Source organism: Monodon monoceros, unplaced genomic scaffold (assembly GCF_005190385.1).
Source record: "Monodon monoceros isolate NGI ecotype Baffin Bay Population unplaced genomic scaffold, NGI_Narwhal_1 Super_Scaffold_2, whole genome shotgun sequence".
NCBI classification, from domain to species: domain Eukaryota; kingdom Metazoa; phylum Chordata; class Mammalia; order Artiodactyla; family Monodontidae; genus Monodon; species Monodon monoceros.
In genome coordinates, this window is record NW_021703776.1 from 25,935,582 (window position 1) to 25,953,298 (window position 17,717).

Sequence of the window (17,717 nt, forward strand, 5' to 3'; positions counted from 1 at the left end):
AAATATCACTTTGACATTAGTACACGCAATAGTCAGTACATATTATGTTTTATAAGGTCAGATTCTGACTTTTAAATTCTCTCATACAACAGTATTAGGATGAACAAGCCAGCAGAACTATCTCATCGTAAGTGATTCAGAATATAGCATTCCCTTGGTAAGAACAAGTAACACACTACTGAACCGATTACCTGGGGCACACCGATAGACTTATTCCTTTAATTTCCCCTTCATGCAGCATCCTAGTCTGTATATGACCCGTAGAGTTGGGAAAATCTAATATCCTATTTTCATATTGCTATAAGCACCTGCTTCTCATCTCTTGAAACTGTCACATCTTGAGTAAGCCGATTAGACCACATTTTGGCTCGGGTGGGCTTAGATTGACACAGCCTGTGAATGTGTTCAATTACTCAGCATCACGCTGTAGACTAAGGCAGCAAGAATGTCTTGACTCATCCCTTCGCTGTTACCCAGTTGCTGCAAGAATCAGGAGTTGGTACAATGTGTGTTAGATTTCTACACGGTATTTTTTTTTCTTACTGAAAAAAAGGATGAGTCAACTTTCAAAAGGAGCTGTGCATGCCTTCCTCCAAAGCTGTGAAATGTGTCGTCAGCCAGCTACTCCTAGCACGTGAAAAGTCCTTTCACCCGTGTACTCGTGTGTTAGCAACTATGGCAGGGCCGCTGCTGCTGGACCACCTCTTCCCTTTCACACGCTGCAGGAAGTTATGGAGAGATGGAATATTGATTCTTTCAGTAGGAGACATCCTCAAAACATGTGGAATATATAAAGCATGTTTACTGCCTTTGCCATCTTCTTTTAAGGTTTTTTTTTTTTCTCCTTTAGTTTCTTCATTTGTTTCTAATTTACTAATCAGGGTGAGATGAAATCTCACAAAGACGGTGCTTAGCTTTTCCTCAAATTAAGAAATTACCTGAAATTATTTTTGTCCCCAGTACATAGGAGATAAGCCTGACTAGAAGGAATTTATAAATCTGAGTTGACTAAAATATTATAAGACAAAATAAAACCAAGATCTAGATGGTACCTTGGTGCCCTACTCTACCTCTACACTGAAATTAATTTTTAAGTAATTATATATATAGAAAATGTACATGTATATATCATATGTGCATGTGTATACATGTGTATATATACATGTATGTATGTGTGCATATATATTGATATATATATGTATATATCAATATATAGATATATAGAGAGATAGATATTTATTCTTGAAATGAATTGCATATATGTGTTTTAGGAGCAAATAAAAGGTTAGAGATTCAGTCCTTCGTCACTGACCATGACTATAAATTGATGATTTGTTTAATTTACAATGAATAATACTCACGGCATCTTTTCCTTTCATTATGCATTCTTCTGTTTTTACTGCTGTACTTGGCCAGTGTATCTGGAATAAAAGATAATGGACTGTTATGCAACTGCATATAAAAATAAACCACACGGAAAAACCATTTCATTTTTCTTCTGCAATTCAATACATTTTATTTTGTTCTATTTTTGTTGGTTCTACTTCCTTCTTTGAGAAGATCAAGCAAGACTTTATCTTCTTTATGGCATTATTTGCCAAATTAAGACACTTATCTTTTAGCTTTTATTTTATGCTAAACTTTATTATTACTTATTATTATTTTTTTTAATCTTTCTGAAGGTTCATCTCAAGTCTCAGGCCTTTAGAGGCCACCCATACTTCAACCAGCACTGCTCTGCATTTAACCTGCTGTGACCTCTGCTGTCCAATCTCTCTCCTGAACTTGTCTGCCCGCCAAAGGCCAGGAACCTCCTTAAGTTCCCTTTGCATTTTTACCACTTAGCACTGAACCTGGTGTGGTGGACTCTCAATAACATTTGTGCACAAAAGAATGAAAGGATTTATAATGAATGAATTTATAATTCATCCTTTGTTTATAATGTATCACTTCAAAATACACCACAAACATCTTTGATTATTTTTAAAACATTATTTAACTCTACCAGTTTCCCACTGGATTTCAGGAAATTTTCGTTGTATTTCAAATTTGTTGGTTTCTTCATTGAAGAGAGAATATATCAAATACCTCTTTTTCATCTCAAATAGTGCCTAGCACTTTGCTGGGACCACAGGCAGAAATCATTAAGTACTTTTTTTTTTGGAATGCAAGCAATGGTTTTCTCTATCCTTTTCTTTTCTCAGACTGTTTCTGTTCCTCTTTTTGCTTAAATGATAGATTAATCACACCATGTGCCAGACAGCGTGGCAAGAACTTTTAGTTTTTCTTTCTTCTACTTTATAAACTCATGTGCAGAGGTTTGAGTTTGTTATACTATGCAACTGAGGGCTCATTATTATCATTGGTCTTAAAAGGTCCCTCTCTTATTTTAATTATCTATTTATTTCCTTCCCTTCCCCCCCTCCATGTTCTCCCTGCATCCCTCCAGTAGGCAATCACTGTAAATTGTTCCTGGGAAGACTAACAGTTTTTTTGTTGTTTGCATATGTTCTTATAAAGTGTATATTGCTTTTTGTGCATTTTTTAATTTATGTAAATGGTATATTTTAATTTATGTAAAGTCTTTCTCATCTTTTATACTAAGAACTGGGTTTTGAAGACCCCTATACAAAGCCCTATGTACACATACAGTCTGTTGTTTCTAACTGCTTTGTAATATTTGGGGTATGGATCCCCCATATTCCCTCTTCTACTCTCCCAATGAGGACACCCAAATTGTCTCCAAATCTCCACCACGGCAAACATCGGCACATCTTCTCCCAATAAAACCTAGAGGAATAATTTTAATGTTTATGATCTCTATGAACAGCTCATTTCAGTTGCAGTGACTACACCACAAGTGATGGTGTATAAGCTACTTTGGGAAAAGGCTTCTTACCACAATAGTCTGTTTTGTTTTAATAAAGTACTTTATTGACAAGAACCACTCCCTTCCCCCCCCCCTCCCAAAAGCAGCAGCACATCTTTGTACATGTCCCTCTGGGATCTGTATAAGAATACCACTGGTATGTATAACCAGGAGCAGACTTACTGGGTCTTAGCGAAGCATACATTTAATGTTTTACTGTAGTGTCAGGTTGCTCTCCAGGATGGTGACATGTTTATACTCTACCAGCAATCCTCACTGACACTTGGCATTGTCAGCTTTCTAACTTTTGTACTGAGCACTTCAGATTCAACATTTAATTTAATCCTTACCAGAACTTTACCTAAGTATTATTTGGGAGCTTCTTTTTTAAAAAAAAACGCATATTTCTCTGTCCAACTCTACAGTGCAGATCTATGGGTGGGAACCAAGGTATACAATCCCCTTAAGTAATTGTAGCAACTGGTAAGTTCTCAAATGTTTCCTGTGCCTCAAGATCTAAAAGCCTCCCGGTTAATAGCTTATCCCCTCACCTGCTGGATCAATCACTCCCCCTCCCCTGACTGAAAAAGCTCAATCTGCTCCCTTTCTTGCGTCTCTTTCTGAATTCCATGGGATAACCTTCTCATGCTAATGTATCATCTTCATGGGCTCTGCTGGTCAGCGATGATGAATTCTATTTTGAGCGATGCTGACTTTCACCAGAACCCCCTATAGTTTTTTGTTCATAGCCTCCAAAGGCCTGTGCCTTGGATCCACATGCCCTGGTTTACAATGTCTCTAGAAAGATCTAAAAGGCAAGCAACAGGCATGCCTTCCTATGTGGCACCATTCTTCTGGAGTCGAGTCTGAAGTCTTCTTTCATTGGGACAGGCACTCTCTGATTCTCTTCAGACTTTTCTTTTACCTGAGTGGCCCCTGTAGGCATTTTAGTTTTTGAAATCTGATATACATGTTTGAATCCCAAATATGGTCAAAATTTAAGATTTTTAAAAAAGCTGTGTCCCATACAATATCAGGTTAGGTATTTATATGCTAGATGGGGAAGAGGTTTGTCACTTAACTCACACATTACGTAGTCAAATCCAGGCCCTGACACATGAAAAATATTGGGGATTTATAAAAGTGGTGACAAGAGCATTTGATTATGGTGATCCTTTTATGACTAAATTTATTATCATAGGAGTAAGCACTCTAGGGTTTGAACTATAGGTGTATGACATTACTCTGATGTTATTATTAGTGTAATGAGCCCCCTAAGTTTCTTACTAACAATATTCAGCATTCATGTGTTCCTTTGCTTTCATAGTGCAGTATATAAACTTTTAAATAAAAACACAAGCGCTTTTTGTTACGTTGCAACATAGAAAAAAGACAAAAGGAAAAAAGTAGGGATATAAAAGAAAACCAACTAAGAAGTCCAAAGCACACACAGAATACCCTAGAATCAATGTGCTTCATTATAGCAGTAGATCTATCAGTGGATCATATATGATTCAGGAAAGATATCACATAAACAAGACAATGTCAGGTCCGACTGCAGGCTTAACATCAGCCTGAGGGGGGTTACCAACACCACTTGACAATAGGATTCTGGAAGTGAAGTTGTAGAATTTATAAACTTCACTGATCCTTTATTTTGGAAAAAATTCAGGCACTGAGCAGTAGGTTTTCTCAGATGATTTCTAAAACTTATTCTAATTTGAGATTCAATTTGGTTTTGGAATTATAATTTTACTGTGGATGCATAAATTATTCAAAAGGATATGCTAGAATGTGTATGTGTGTGTAAATACAAATTCAAAATACAAATTCATTTTAGGATCATCCATCATTGGAAAGATTTTCATGACTAATTTGCTTACCGACATGAATAAATCAGAGAATACCTCACCAGTAGAGCAGAATAATGCTTTTATATTCTTAACACCTTTAATTTATGAGATGCAGCACTTTTCTTCTTAGAATATTAGCATCTTTTTTTATTCATTTTTCATCATTATGTAAAACGGTGACTTCTTTAAACCGTAGTTCTACAATTTCAAAGTATTAGATAACTAATTCCTTGGAAAAATATACCAAAGTTCAGCTTTTCAATGTTGAAATAGTATCCAGACAATACAACCACCTCAACGTATTACCTCTTTCTCCTCAATCATTGCTTCATGAGGATTATTTCGGGGACTATTTGAACATATTGTCTGGGGGGCAATTCTCTAGAGGATTCTTATACTTTATTGACAGCTTTTGTTCCACATTATCTTTTCAAAGAGCCTTGGAAGACAGAGATAGAATCTCCCTTCAGGGCAAATAGAAGATTTGTTTCCTGACCAGGATAATAAAGATAATGTCTCCCTCTGGGCAAAGGTTGGACAGCTTTGCTAGCAAATCCCTTGTAAGACTGGGAGTTTTCTGAGCTGGAGGTTGGTAAAGCGGGTATGACACAAAATCACTGTGTGTACAGCGTCTACTTAGGCTGCTTTGCCCATCCCCTATGGGACTTGAAGAGGAAAAGACAAGATGGAAACACGAGGCTCATGCTACCTGCTGTCCTGTGAGTGGCAGAGTCCTCTGTCTCTAGCCCAGGCGTTGTCTTCTGCCAGCATCAATGAAACTATGACAGGCTAACTTGTTGTCTTAAAAGCAAGGTAAAATTTCAGACCCTTCACAGTTCTTGACACAAACAAAAGATCATATATTATGTGGTGGCGAAGACAATACATGGCTTTTCTAGGATTGCCAGAACATGTGTTGTTTCTAGCAGCAAACCTAATAGTGGCAGTTGCTCTAGGAATAATGAAATCATTATTTCAGGCACGTCTTAGAAGACGTTTCCTGATTAACTTTTTCTACAGATAGTATGTCTCCCTCCTTTGATCCTCTATATTGCTTTTCTTACTTTTTCTATCTATGACTATAATGATATGTATACTCAACTTCAGCTCTCTTATTAGGGCTATAAGTTACAGAGGGCAAGGCAGTGACTTATTGCCCCAGCCCTAAAATGCCTACCTGGCATAAGGCCTTAAATGCAATCCCTGCTCATTCATTGTCTATTGGCAGACTTGTATCAGTCAACATTTCTTTATCACATTCTTCAAAAAGTCAATTCAGTAAAGGATCCTACAATAAAGTGTGAGATATAGATTCACTGACATGAAAATGCTGCAAGCAGTGTCAAATAAATGAGACAAGTAACTTTCCAGTCTAATCAGGGAGGAAATCCTGCAGGATTTAGCAAGTTTGAGAGACTGGCAGGATTTCTGAGGGTAGAGAAAAGGGTGTTAACCAGATCACTCTGGGTCCATGGAAGGGAGAGAGGTGGAAGATTAAATTATGAACACTCACCACTAAAGTGCAACACAGGGTAACTCTCCAAATGAACAATGTCATTATATATTTACTCAAGTTTTGCTTTTGTTGTTGTTTATACATTAGTTTGCTTTGGTTTTTTTTTTTTTTTTTAAACAAAATTTAACAGGCTCAGGACTGCATTCAAAGGTCCACTCAGGTGAGAAAAGATAAGAGAATGATCTCACTGGAAATCAAAAGTTATTTTAAAGCCATCATGTACAAATGTTCTGCCAAGACAGTAAGGGAAATGATTTTCCTCATTTGTTCTGGCAGTAAGGATGCCTTTTGGTTCTGCTCCAGAGTATAGCATCAACAAAAACCCATAAAATTAAGCTATTTGTTCTGCATAAAACAATTTTAAAGGCAGTTAAGCAACAGGGTTGTAATGACATTTCCAAATTCTCTGCACTGAGAAAGGTACAAAAAGCAGAAGGTTAAATACACATCATTTCATCACAACACTCCTACAATATAATTTAATTGTTCCAATGCACTTTAACAGGCCACTTACTATTCTTGCATATCTCAAAGGAGAAAAATAAAATAAAATAAAAATTAAATTACAAAGTAATTCTTACCCGGACTCCCTACTGAGTCTCCTAATTACACCAGGATTAAGGATTTAACAATTCTATTGTTACAAGATGTTAGGACACTCAGAGATTTTGGAGAGCAAAAACAAATGAACAAAGAAGCAATAATTTAACTGTCTAAAAAACTTATTTCCTTTTTTATTGAAAAAAATTAAATAAAATGATCCAGGTAATATAAGTCTCTCTTCCTTGGAATACATTTAAGTGATTAAGACACTATTATAACTTCATCTAATATTCTCTTCCTAATTCTATTATTCTAACGAAAAATGTTTGTTTATATTTTAGTCTTTCTTTATATATTTTATATCTATATATAGTGCCAGTGTCCATCAATGTATATTTTAATGAAAGGTCCTATAAATGTCATTAAAATCAAGAAAATAGATTGAGTATAACACATTAAAAGAGGCCTAATGGTTTATAAATGGTAGTTTTAACCTGACACGTTATCCTTACTGCTTATGCTTTTATACTTAATTACAAGGGCTGTCATTATTCAAGTAGTTTGTATACCAGAATTATAATCTTTTGGACTATAGACAAGATTTGTTCTTGAAATGTTTATAATCCAAAGCTTTTGAATTAGAACACTATTATTATGACACAAACATTTCTGGCCTTGTGTGTGCCCTTTTTAATGGATGAAATTTACTAAATTGCCATCATTAATGTGAAATACTATTTGCCATTTTATATGCAAATTAGATTTAAATGCCTTTCTCTCACTTAAAAAAATTAAATTCTAAAATTCAAGCATTATTTTTCACCTTGGATTCAGTAAAGTTGAGTAAATGAGAAAAGTATAAATATTTTTACAAACAGAAGTGACTGAGTTATATTTAGAGATATCCAAATTAAGTAGTGTAACTTTAGCTTAAAATAATAGTGGTGAGAGTAATTTTAGAAAAATAAAGCTGAAATTTAGAAACTTGGAGAAAGCCAGGGGTGAAAATTTGTTAAAGTGAATATTTATTACTAAATATGGAATGTTTTATGACGTCCTATAAAATACAGCTTAAATAAACAAACATTTCCACTTTTGATTTCTTCATGAAATGAAACAAGAAAAGAAGATTTTATACCTCAAACTACTATTGCTACCTCCCTGAGAATAATTTTGATTTGTGTTTCAGGAATCTCAGTACTTCTCAAATGTGCACAGATTGCAAGGGGCTATGTCGATAGGAGACGGACAAGCTAGTCCCTCACCTGTGGTTGAAATACCGGAGCCTCGTGGGGCACTCAACTTTGCCGTTAAGTTAACAAGGGGGAGACAGTTCCTTCTCGCACTTGTCAGTGGTTTTCCTCCACTACTGTCACCAACCACTAACTGTTCCACTAGTCTCTTAACCATTACGAAGGTAAACGTTAGTCATGCAAAGGGAATAAGAAGCAAGAGGAAAGAAACACCTCATGACAAAGGGCAGAACTAACAGTACACGGAAGACCACCTCGGGAGACACGGAGTTCACACCAGAGCAGCAGCCTGCTTCTCAACGCCGTGACGTGGTGGAAAGACCTTAGGCTTCTAGGACAAGTGAACCTGGTTTTAAGTTCTAACTGCTACTTACTGGCCTCATGGCCCTATTCTCCTCTTCCTTCCATTCACCCAACATGCTGCTGCTAAAGCAGTCATGCTGAACTACCATTCTGATTGTGTTTTACACGTATTCAGACTCTCCCACTGGCTCCTGCATTGCCTAGAAGATTAAGTTTCAACAGCACAGCAGTCAGTATTCTTCAGGATCTGGTCTAAACCCCGTTTCCATCCTTAACTCTCACTCTACCCTGTTGATACCCTCATGCCCCCACCTCACCTATCTACTTCAGCCAAGTCATTACTTCAAAGTGCTCTAAAATGTCTGACCTTCTTCCCTGTACTCTCTCTGTTCCCACTACCTATCTGTGTGAATCAAAATTTCCAACTACGATTCAAAGTCCAATTTTAAATTATACCTCCTCCAGGAAACCTCAACTCCCAGCTTCTGTATACTTTCTTAGCATTTTACTTGGGCCTTTGTTATAGTTCTATTCAAACTGTGCTACCTGTGACAGATGTGTATGTATGTATCTTCTCCATTGCATTAGAAATATTTTAGGGTAGGGACTGTTTTATTCATCTCTGCATACTTCGTATCTCCATGACTGTTTCTAGAACTTGGTTGAATCGTCTCTAAAAATATGCAGTACTCTTCTACCTCAGTTAGAAACGGCAGCACATAGGAATCATGTGCTGATTCTATGTCTTGTCTAGATAATAACCATGAGAGCAAATATCTGGATAATACTTACTATGTTTCAGGCACTGGCGTAGGCAACTAATAAGTCAATAAACTGTCTTATAAAAGCTGTGAGATAAATACTATGATTATCTCTCTTTTACAGATGAGAAAACTGAGAAATAGAGTTATGGAATAAGCTGACCAAGATCACTCATCTCCTAAGTGCTGGACCAGATACGGGAGTTCAGGCAGTCTGGCTATAAAACGTGTTCTTTGCTATTACATTCTGCTACTTTTCAAAAGGTCTTATAATATCTGCAAATGGAAATAAGTTAAAATAAAACAAAAAAAATAATCTGTTGGCTCTTTCTGTCAAATATCAAAAAAAAAAAATGTAGCTGTTGATCCATTATATCTCATTCTAGAAATGAAATGTTGATCAGAAAGAATGAAGACAAACTTTCAACCAATAAAGAAACACAAATAAAGGTACCACGGCTAATGCTTCTTCATGGTAATACAAATAAACCTGATAAATATGAATTAGGAAATAAATTTTTCTCATGGAATATGGAAAACAGCACAAAAATGTTTTCAATAATTGTTACGTGCTATATGAAAAAACTCTACTTTGTGTAATATCTAGAGGGATTTTTAAGTCATTACTAGTTTTGGTTTACTAATTAATATTATTATTCACCATTTTGAAATATTATCATATATTATTGAAATATTTTAGAGTCACAGGAAAAGTTTTTTTAAATCCTCTTTTTAAGAATTGCTTGAATTACTCAATAATTGTGTAAATTTTACTCTCAAATGCTCCTTAAATGCTAGCAATATACCAGGATGTTCTGTATTTATTCCTTTGCTTCCCTTTCTTGATCATATTTTTAACATACATAGTTTTTTATGAATTACATGTTTAACGCTAAAAAACCGTAACTCATTAATTTTGCATGCATATATTTAAATCCCCTTAGACTTAACTCGAATTACATTTCACCAGACTGAAGTTCAAACAACTATGCATCATGTAAAAATAACATTTAGGGCTTCCCTGGTGGCGCAGTGGTTGAGAGTCCGCCTGCCGATGCAGGGAACACAGGTTCGTGGCCCGGTCCGGGAAGATCCCACATGCCGCGGAGCGGCTGAGCCTGTGAACTATGGCCGCTGAGCCTAAGCGTCTGGAGCCCGTGCTCCGCAACGGGAGAGGCCACAACAGTGAGAGGCCCGCGTACCGCAAAAAACAAAAACAGAAACAAAAAACATTTAATATCGCTGAGTGTACAGCTGCTAACTAGAGAATTTAATAATAACATAATAAACTTTCATTATCTCTTTTGGCCACATCTTGATATTGCACTAAGTATAAATAAATTGGGGGTGGAGAATATGAGAAGAAACAGGTACATTCCTTTTCAGATGATCTAGATTGGAAGTTCTTCCTCAATACAAAATGATAACTGTAAAATTAAGTAGTGACTGAAAGGAAATTTAATGAGGAAGATTTTTGACTTTCCCGGTGGTCCAGCAGTTAAGACTCCGTGCTTCCAATGCAGGGGGTATGGGTATGATCCCTGATCGGGGAAGTTCTGCATGCCATGCAGTGCGGCCAAAAAAAAAAGCCAAAAAGCCAATTTAAACATGGATAGCTTTTTTTTTTTTTTTTTGCGGTACGCGGGCCTCTCACTGTCGTGGCCTCTCTCGTTGCGGAGCACAGGCTCCGGACGCGCAGGCTCAGCGGCCACGGCTCACGGGCCCAGCCACTCCGCGGCATGTGGGATCTTCCCAGGCCGGGGCACGAACCTGTGTCCCCTGCATCGGCAGGCAGACTCTCAACCACTGCGCCACCAGGGCAGCCCCACATATTACATTTTAAAAGATATTAAAAACTAAGAAATAAATGGAAAGTGAGAAAGTGGGGAAAATGGGCTTTGGCTACTCTTCCAAGGTGACTGATCCCAGGGGAAGAAGCAGGGATGTGGTAGCACCAAGTAGGTATACGTTTATGGTGGGACTTTTTAAATGAGAGGTCTGTATCCTGCTTATAAAATGATGGGCTAGACACAGTGGTCTGACCTGAGGTAATTCTGCCTCCCGGGGGGTATCTGACAGTGTCTGGAGACTTTTTGATTATCATGACTCAGGGGGAGCATTCTACTGGAGTGTATTGGATAGAAGACAGGGATACAGCTAAACATCCTACAATGGCACAGGACACTCTCTGCTCCAACCTAGACTTATTCCAAATGTTAACAGTATTGAGGTTAAGAAACCCAAAGATAAAGCAGGAGAGATTAAAGATATAATAACAGGTAAATAATTGAAGGAGTAAGGTCCAGGAAAGACAGGAGGAGAACTTGGCCAAGAAGCAGAAACATCACATCTTCAGAGCCTGGACAGCACTGAGGCACCAACTCTCATTCTTTTTTTTTTTCCCCCCCCGGTACGCAGGCCTCCCACTGCTGCGGCCTCCCCCGCTGTGGAGCACAGGCTCCAGACACGCAGGCTCAGCGGCCGTGGCTCACGGGCCCAGCCGCTCCGCGGCATGTGGGATCCTCCCGGACCGGGGCACGAACCCGTGTCCCCTGCATCAGCAGGCGGACTCTCAACCACTGCGCCACCAGGGAAGCCCTCTCATTCTTAAGTCTACTTTTTTTAAACAGACTGTCTATGAAGTAGACCTTGTCTAACTCTGCTGTTACTGAAAATAAATGCAGAACGTCTATGTGGAGTTTTATTGCTAATCATTCTGTGGAAATGGGCAAGAAAAGTACAAAATAACAAATGCAGGTGGGGTGAAGTCACCTCAGAGTTAATGTAGCTTACCTCTCAGAATTCCTCACGAGTACCCAGCCCTTCTGTGGCCCTGGGAGGGGCGTCAGCAATTTTGAAATTTAAGTTTGAATTATATTTCCTGAAGTGGCCCAGCAAACTGTATATACTTCAGGCCCCACAAAACAAGGATTTACCCTTGAATGAAGCAAAGTTATTCAATTTAATAATTTGTATAGCTACTTTCCTTGACATCCTTGCTGGATGGAACCCTGAAGCTTCAACAGCCAGCTACTATTCTATTTAGCTCCCTAAGATGCAGTTCATAAATACTCATCACTCTCCAGGTTTCTTATCCTTATATAGTCTTCACAGGTCATTTCGTCCATTAAAGCAGTCTTTCTAGCATTAAAGGCCTCAGGGTACAATTAGGCCAAAACAATCAAAGATAAGTAGGTTATTCAATTTCCCCTACTCTAAAGCAGAATCACATCAAAGTGGGAAGCTGTTAACTCCTGGCCTTAGTTCCACATAGGAAATGAGGGCTCAGGAAAACTGTTATGAGATTTTGTGTACATAAAAGTCATCTAGAAAGCATGTCATAAATGTGAATTTCAGGGACCCACTCCATGAGAGTTACAGGATCCAGATCGAAGGACAGCAATTTAAGAACTACTTCCTTAATGCAAAGATTCTTAATCTTCTGGGTGTCGGATCCCTTGAAGGATCTTTCCATATTCACATACTTATAATGTTAATATGGAGATTTTATTAGTTTGCTATGGCTGCTATAACAAGATGTTACAGACTGGGTGGCTTAAATAACAGAAATTTCTTTTCTCATAGTTCTGGAGGCTAGAAGTCCAAGTTCAAGGTGTTGGCACCTCTGGTTTCTTCTGAGGCCTCTCCTTGGCCTGCAGATGGCTGCCTTCTCACTGTGTCCTCACATGGCCTTCCCTCTATGGGCACACATCCCTGATGTCTCTTTAATGTATCCAAATTTCCTCTTTTTATAAGAACACCAGTCAGACTGGATTAGGCCCACCCTAATTGCCTCATTTTAACTTAATCACATCTTTAAAGTCACATTCTCAGGACTGGGAGTTAGGGCTTCAACATATGAATTAGGGGTTGGGGGGAGGAAATCATCCCATAACAGAGATTATTCCATGGCCTCCATTCTAACCACCCCTAGCTTAGCTATTCCTTCAAAGAACTGGAGTGTGCAGATGACCTACCCGAGAGAGAAAGAAGGGGGCCACGTGGTGAACACCACAGTTAGGAGGAAAATGACCATCCAAAAAAGGGAGAGGAAAATCCATTGAATTTGTCTGGAAAAAGGAGGTCCTTGATGGTCTTAAAGATTTATGTGTGTATACCTGGAAAAGACGAAAACTCCAATTTGAAAAGATATATGCCCCCCAATGTTCACATCAGCACTATTTACAATAGCCAAGACATGGAAACAACCTAAATGTCTATCAACAGATGAATGGATAAGGAAGATGTAGTATATATATACAATGGAATATTACTCATGAAATAATGTCATTTGTAGCAACATGGATGGACCTAGAGATTATTATACTAAGTGAAGTCAGACAGAGAAAGACAAATAGCATATGATATCGCTTATATGTGGAAACTAAAATATGACACAAATGAACTTATTTACAAAACAGAAATAGACTCACAGACATAGAAAACAAACTTATGGTTACCAGAGGGGACAGGCAGTGGGGGGAGAGATAAATTAGGAGTTTGGGATTAGCAGATATAAACTACTATATATTAAGCTGATAAACAACAAAGTCCTACTGTATAGCAGAGGGAACTATATTCAGTATCTTGTAATAACCTATAATGGAAAAGAATCTGAAAAAGAATATATGTATACACATATATACATAACTGAATCACTTTGCTGTACATCTGAAACATTGGAAATCAACAATACTTCAATTAAAAAATCCCCAAAAATGATGTGTGTGTGTATAATACAAATATTGCATATTTATGTTATATATATATATAAATACATATACAATTTTATAATATATATTTTAGATAGACATTGAGAGAGAGAGAGAGAGCAATCATCTCTTTTGAGAACTGCAGGGAAAATAAAATTAAGGATGATAGAAAAAAAAAAGGAAAGAGTTAAACACATTATGTGTCTCCACTTCATCCTGCAACTAAAATAGTAGCCAAAGGACATAATGCAAAAAGGACAAATAAAACTTGAGTGGAGATACCAAAGAAATATTAGCAACATTTTGGAAGTTCTACAACATATGGACAAGTGTTGACTGGCTTTCCACACGAGAAAAGCTGAAATCTAAATGCCTGCAAGGTGAAGGGAGCCAATAAACAAGCTGATTCATGAAAAAGAACTTGAAAAATTCTCAGGAATTAGAAATCTAGGGCTCTTCTGAAAATGGGAAAAGGGGTGGGTGTGGGTGAAATCAGGAGAAATCGTTCAACGTCTGCATAATAAACAGCAGGCCAGACAATTGAGAACAAAACTCTGCCTTATAGGAGTCCCAGAAAGAGAGTCAGGAGGAAAATGGAAAAGAAGGGAAAACATCAAAGAAATAATAACATTTTCCAGAGCTGAAGGCCAAGGCTTTCCCCTGCAGAAGGCCCACTGTGTCTCAACACAGTGAATGAAAAACAGATCAAACCTTAAAGAAAATTTGAGAAAATGTTAAAACATAGAAGGGCATGAGGACAGGATTAGGGGAATAGGGTGGCAGGAAACAGCTTATAAATAAAATTTTGAAATTAGAATGGTATCGCACTTCTCTGCAGCTATACTCGAAGTCTGAAAACAATGGAACACTATCCTCAAAATTCTAGAGCAAATGACTTTCATTCTAGAATTTTACATGCATCTACCAATTCTGTGTGGAGTCTGAAAAATATTATTTTTAAACATTAAAAAAACCTCAAAAGTTTACTTTGGATCTTTCTTCAGCAAGCTAATTGAAGGTGTGTTTCAGTAAAATGTCAGACTAAACTACGAAAGAATATCACACAAGTGGGAGGTTGAGGGGATGCTCCAGCATGATGCTGAAGTTCAACTCTGGGCTAACAAGAAAATCAGGAAGGACGCATCTCATTTAAAAACCAAAAACTGATTTGGAAAGCCATACTCTGGTAGAAAGTTTGGTGAAAAATGAGTAAAAGTAATCTAAGCAAATGAAACAAAGAGGAAAGTATTTCATCTGGGGTGGCGGGAAGAAGTGTGATCCATTTTCCCAGTTATAATAATGTAAATAGTTATTACTTAGCTAAAAGTTGTGGTACAGCTCTATTGGGAAGATGACCAGGCAGCTGAGTAGAGGCTGCTGGTGAAATAGTGCAGATATTTTAGCTACGGTACTGCCAGAAAAGAAAGCTAAAATCCTCATCTTCCTTTACAGAAAGTCAAGAGATATTATCTAAAATTAACAATACCAAGAGAGAACAGTACACAAATGTTATTTAGACATATGGAGGTAAGAACCAGAAGAAATGAGAGTTTTACATGATTTCCTCTAGAGATGAGGAACTGTCAGGGATGAAGGTATGCTGCTTTTTATGAAACATTTTTTTTAAAATGCCTTTAAAAAATATGGACATCGTACATTTCGACAAACATAAAAATAAATATGTAAATTATAAAGAAAATGTATTATGTAATACATACATTTATGCCAAAAATATCCTATGGTCTATAAATATTTCTGCATGTTTTATATAAGGTTGATATATCAATATTTCTGGAAACGTATTATCTCAATTCAACTCTATAAGCATTGATTATAAGAACCATTTTTCTTCTTACAGTTAATCTTTCTCAGAAAAGTTGGGTGCTCGCCTATTTTAATACTTTAATCCTTCAGGTTTAAAAAGCATCCACCTGAATTAGTGATCTTACCAACAGAAACACATGAGTTAGCTATACTGAGTTCACACATCCGTATTTCTTCAGGATGGGATTTCTGGAGTAATAAGGCCTAAAGGCACTTTAAGTCAGCATATTCCAAACCCAGGTGTCAGGACAGTGGGTGTGGTGACAAGGGCCATCAGGCAAGAGAAACGTCCAGTGCACCAATCAGAAGTCTTTTGGGGACACAGAGACCTGTGGTGTGCTAGAAAAGTTCATTCTCCACCATTTATAACTTTTTCTCAAAATAATTTGAATGAATATTTTATTTCAATAATATTATCACTCAGAATATTAAATGGCCAAGACAATGAAAAATCTAGTCCAAGTAAAACCCACGCAAGAAGCTATCTCCCTTACTCCTTTTCTTTCTCTCCTGAAATATAGTTTGCTGTTTCCATACCTCTCTATAGTCACTGCCGATGTGTTCTAAGCTGAGGGAATACACAAGATCCTTGCCTCCCACGAAGAGTCTCTCTTGATATTCATCCAGCAGCATTGTCTGGAGATCAAGAAATCCAAAAGGGCTATGGAAGACTGACGTTCTGTTTAGATCCAAGAGCTCTGAAATACAAAAGAAAATGTACACTAAACACAAGAGAAAATATAAATACCTTTATAACACTTTTCTCATGGCTCTATTTTCATACCTATTAATACTGCGCAATTAACATTCATTTTATCATAAATACAAAGTCTTTAAAATTTATAACTCAAAAAGATTAAAAATATATAGTGCATCAACAATACTTAATTGTGTATTTGAAAATTGCTAAGATAGTAGATCTTAAAAGTTCGAATCAACAGAAAAATATTCTAACTATGTCAGGTGATGGATATTAACTAAACTTATTGTGGTAAGCATTTCTTGATATGTACATATATCAAATCAATATGTTGTAACCTTACACTAATGCAACATTATACATCAACTATAATTCAATAACACTGGAAAAAAAATTTTAAATATTTGTTCAGTGTGTAAAAAAAGTACAATGGAAATAAGTTGTGATATGCACAAATTAACATCTTTTATAAGTTTATTAATTGAAAAGCTTTGATTCAACTTAATAGGTAAGGTAAATATCCTACGTTTTTAAATACAGAAAGAATTATTTTTCACAAACTTTAATGTAAAGTGCTACACGGAAAAGTCATTCCATTATGACTTTTATATTTACTTTTCTATGTATAACAAAAATCCCAGTTCTACAATAAATATTCCCAAAGCAAGTCAAGTTAATTCCAGATGAACAACAACTCAGAAAAAATGTTTCCACTTGAAACTGGTTTTGAAAGTCATGTCCAAAATCAAATTGTCCAAGAATGGAAACTATCAGTGTTGTTAATGTGGTAGTATTCAGTACAGTGGGAATGACTGTTAAAACTGATGGGGATCTACTTTCTACCACTGTGATTTGGGCTGGTGTTTATGCATTCACCCCTACTTCAGAAATTACAAATTATTTGTTTTAGTTAACATACATTTAATTTTAGAAAGCCAGAATCTGGCAAACCTCTCATATGTGTGTATTTGTTTGTTTGTTGAAGCTGTTTAATTGCATATGGCAGTTCACTACTTAAGGTTGGTAAATGATAATGCGAGAGCCTTTGAGGATGAGAGAGAATTAATACGAAACCCTGCATGTTGAAGATTTCTTAAAGAGGCTCCTTGGAAATATTGACAAGTTAGAAGATAACTTCATTTCCCAAAGGTCAGCTCCTAATGCATCTGACAAAGAAGGTGAAATACTGGTAACCAGAACACTCAAACCCAGACAGCAGTATGAAATATGAAAATCGATAGCACTTTGTCCACTCTTACACTGCCTATTTCTGAGAAAAGAGAAATGAAGTATCTTTTCCCCTCTATTATGAATGTATTAACTTCTATTTCTCTACTCTGAAACTGTTGATGTCCAAAGTTTTGTGGAATGGGGCTAACTTTA

At 36.9% G+C, this 17,717-nt stretch overlaps 1 protein-coding gene across 1 annotated transcript in view; it reads right to left on the bottom strand.

Moving 5' to 3' along the window:
- Positions 1–16,332, bottom strand: part of SEMA3E (semaphorin 3E) — a 106,320-nt gene extending 89,988 nt beyond the window's left edge. Inside the window, exons 1-2 of the mRNA XM_029233841.1 lie at positions 16,172–16,332; positions 1,362–1,421 (exon numbers count right to left, since the gene is read on the bottom strand). Of these exons, the coding sequence (XP_029089674.1) occupies positions 1,362–1,421; positions 16,172–16,267 (156 nt within the window). The 5' untranslated portion in view covers positions 16,268–16,332. The remainder of the gene's footprint in view (positions 1–1,361; positions 1,422–16,171) is intronic.
- Between the last annotated feature and the right edge of the window lie 1,385 nt (positions 16,333–17,717).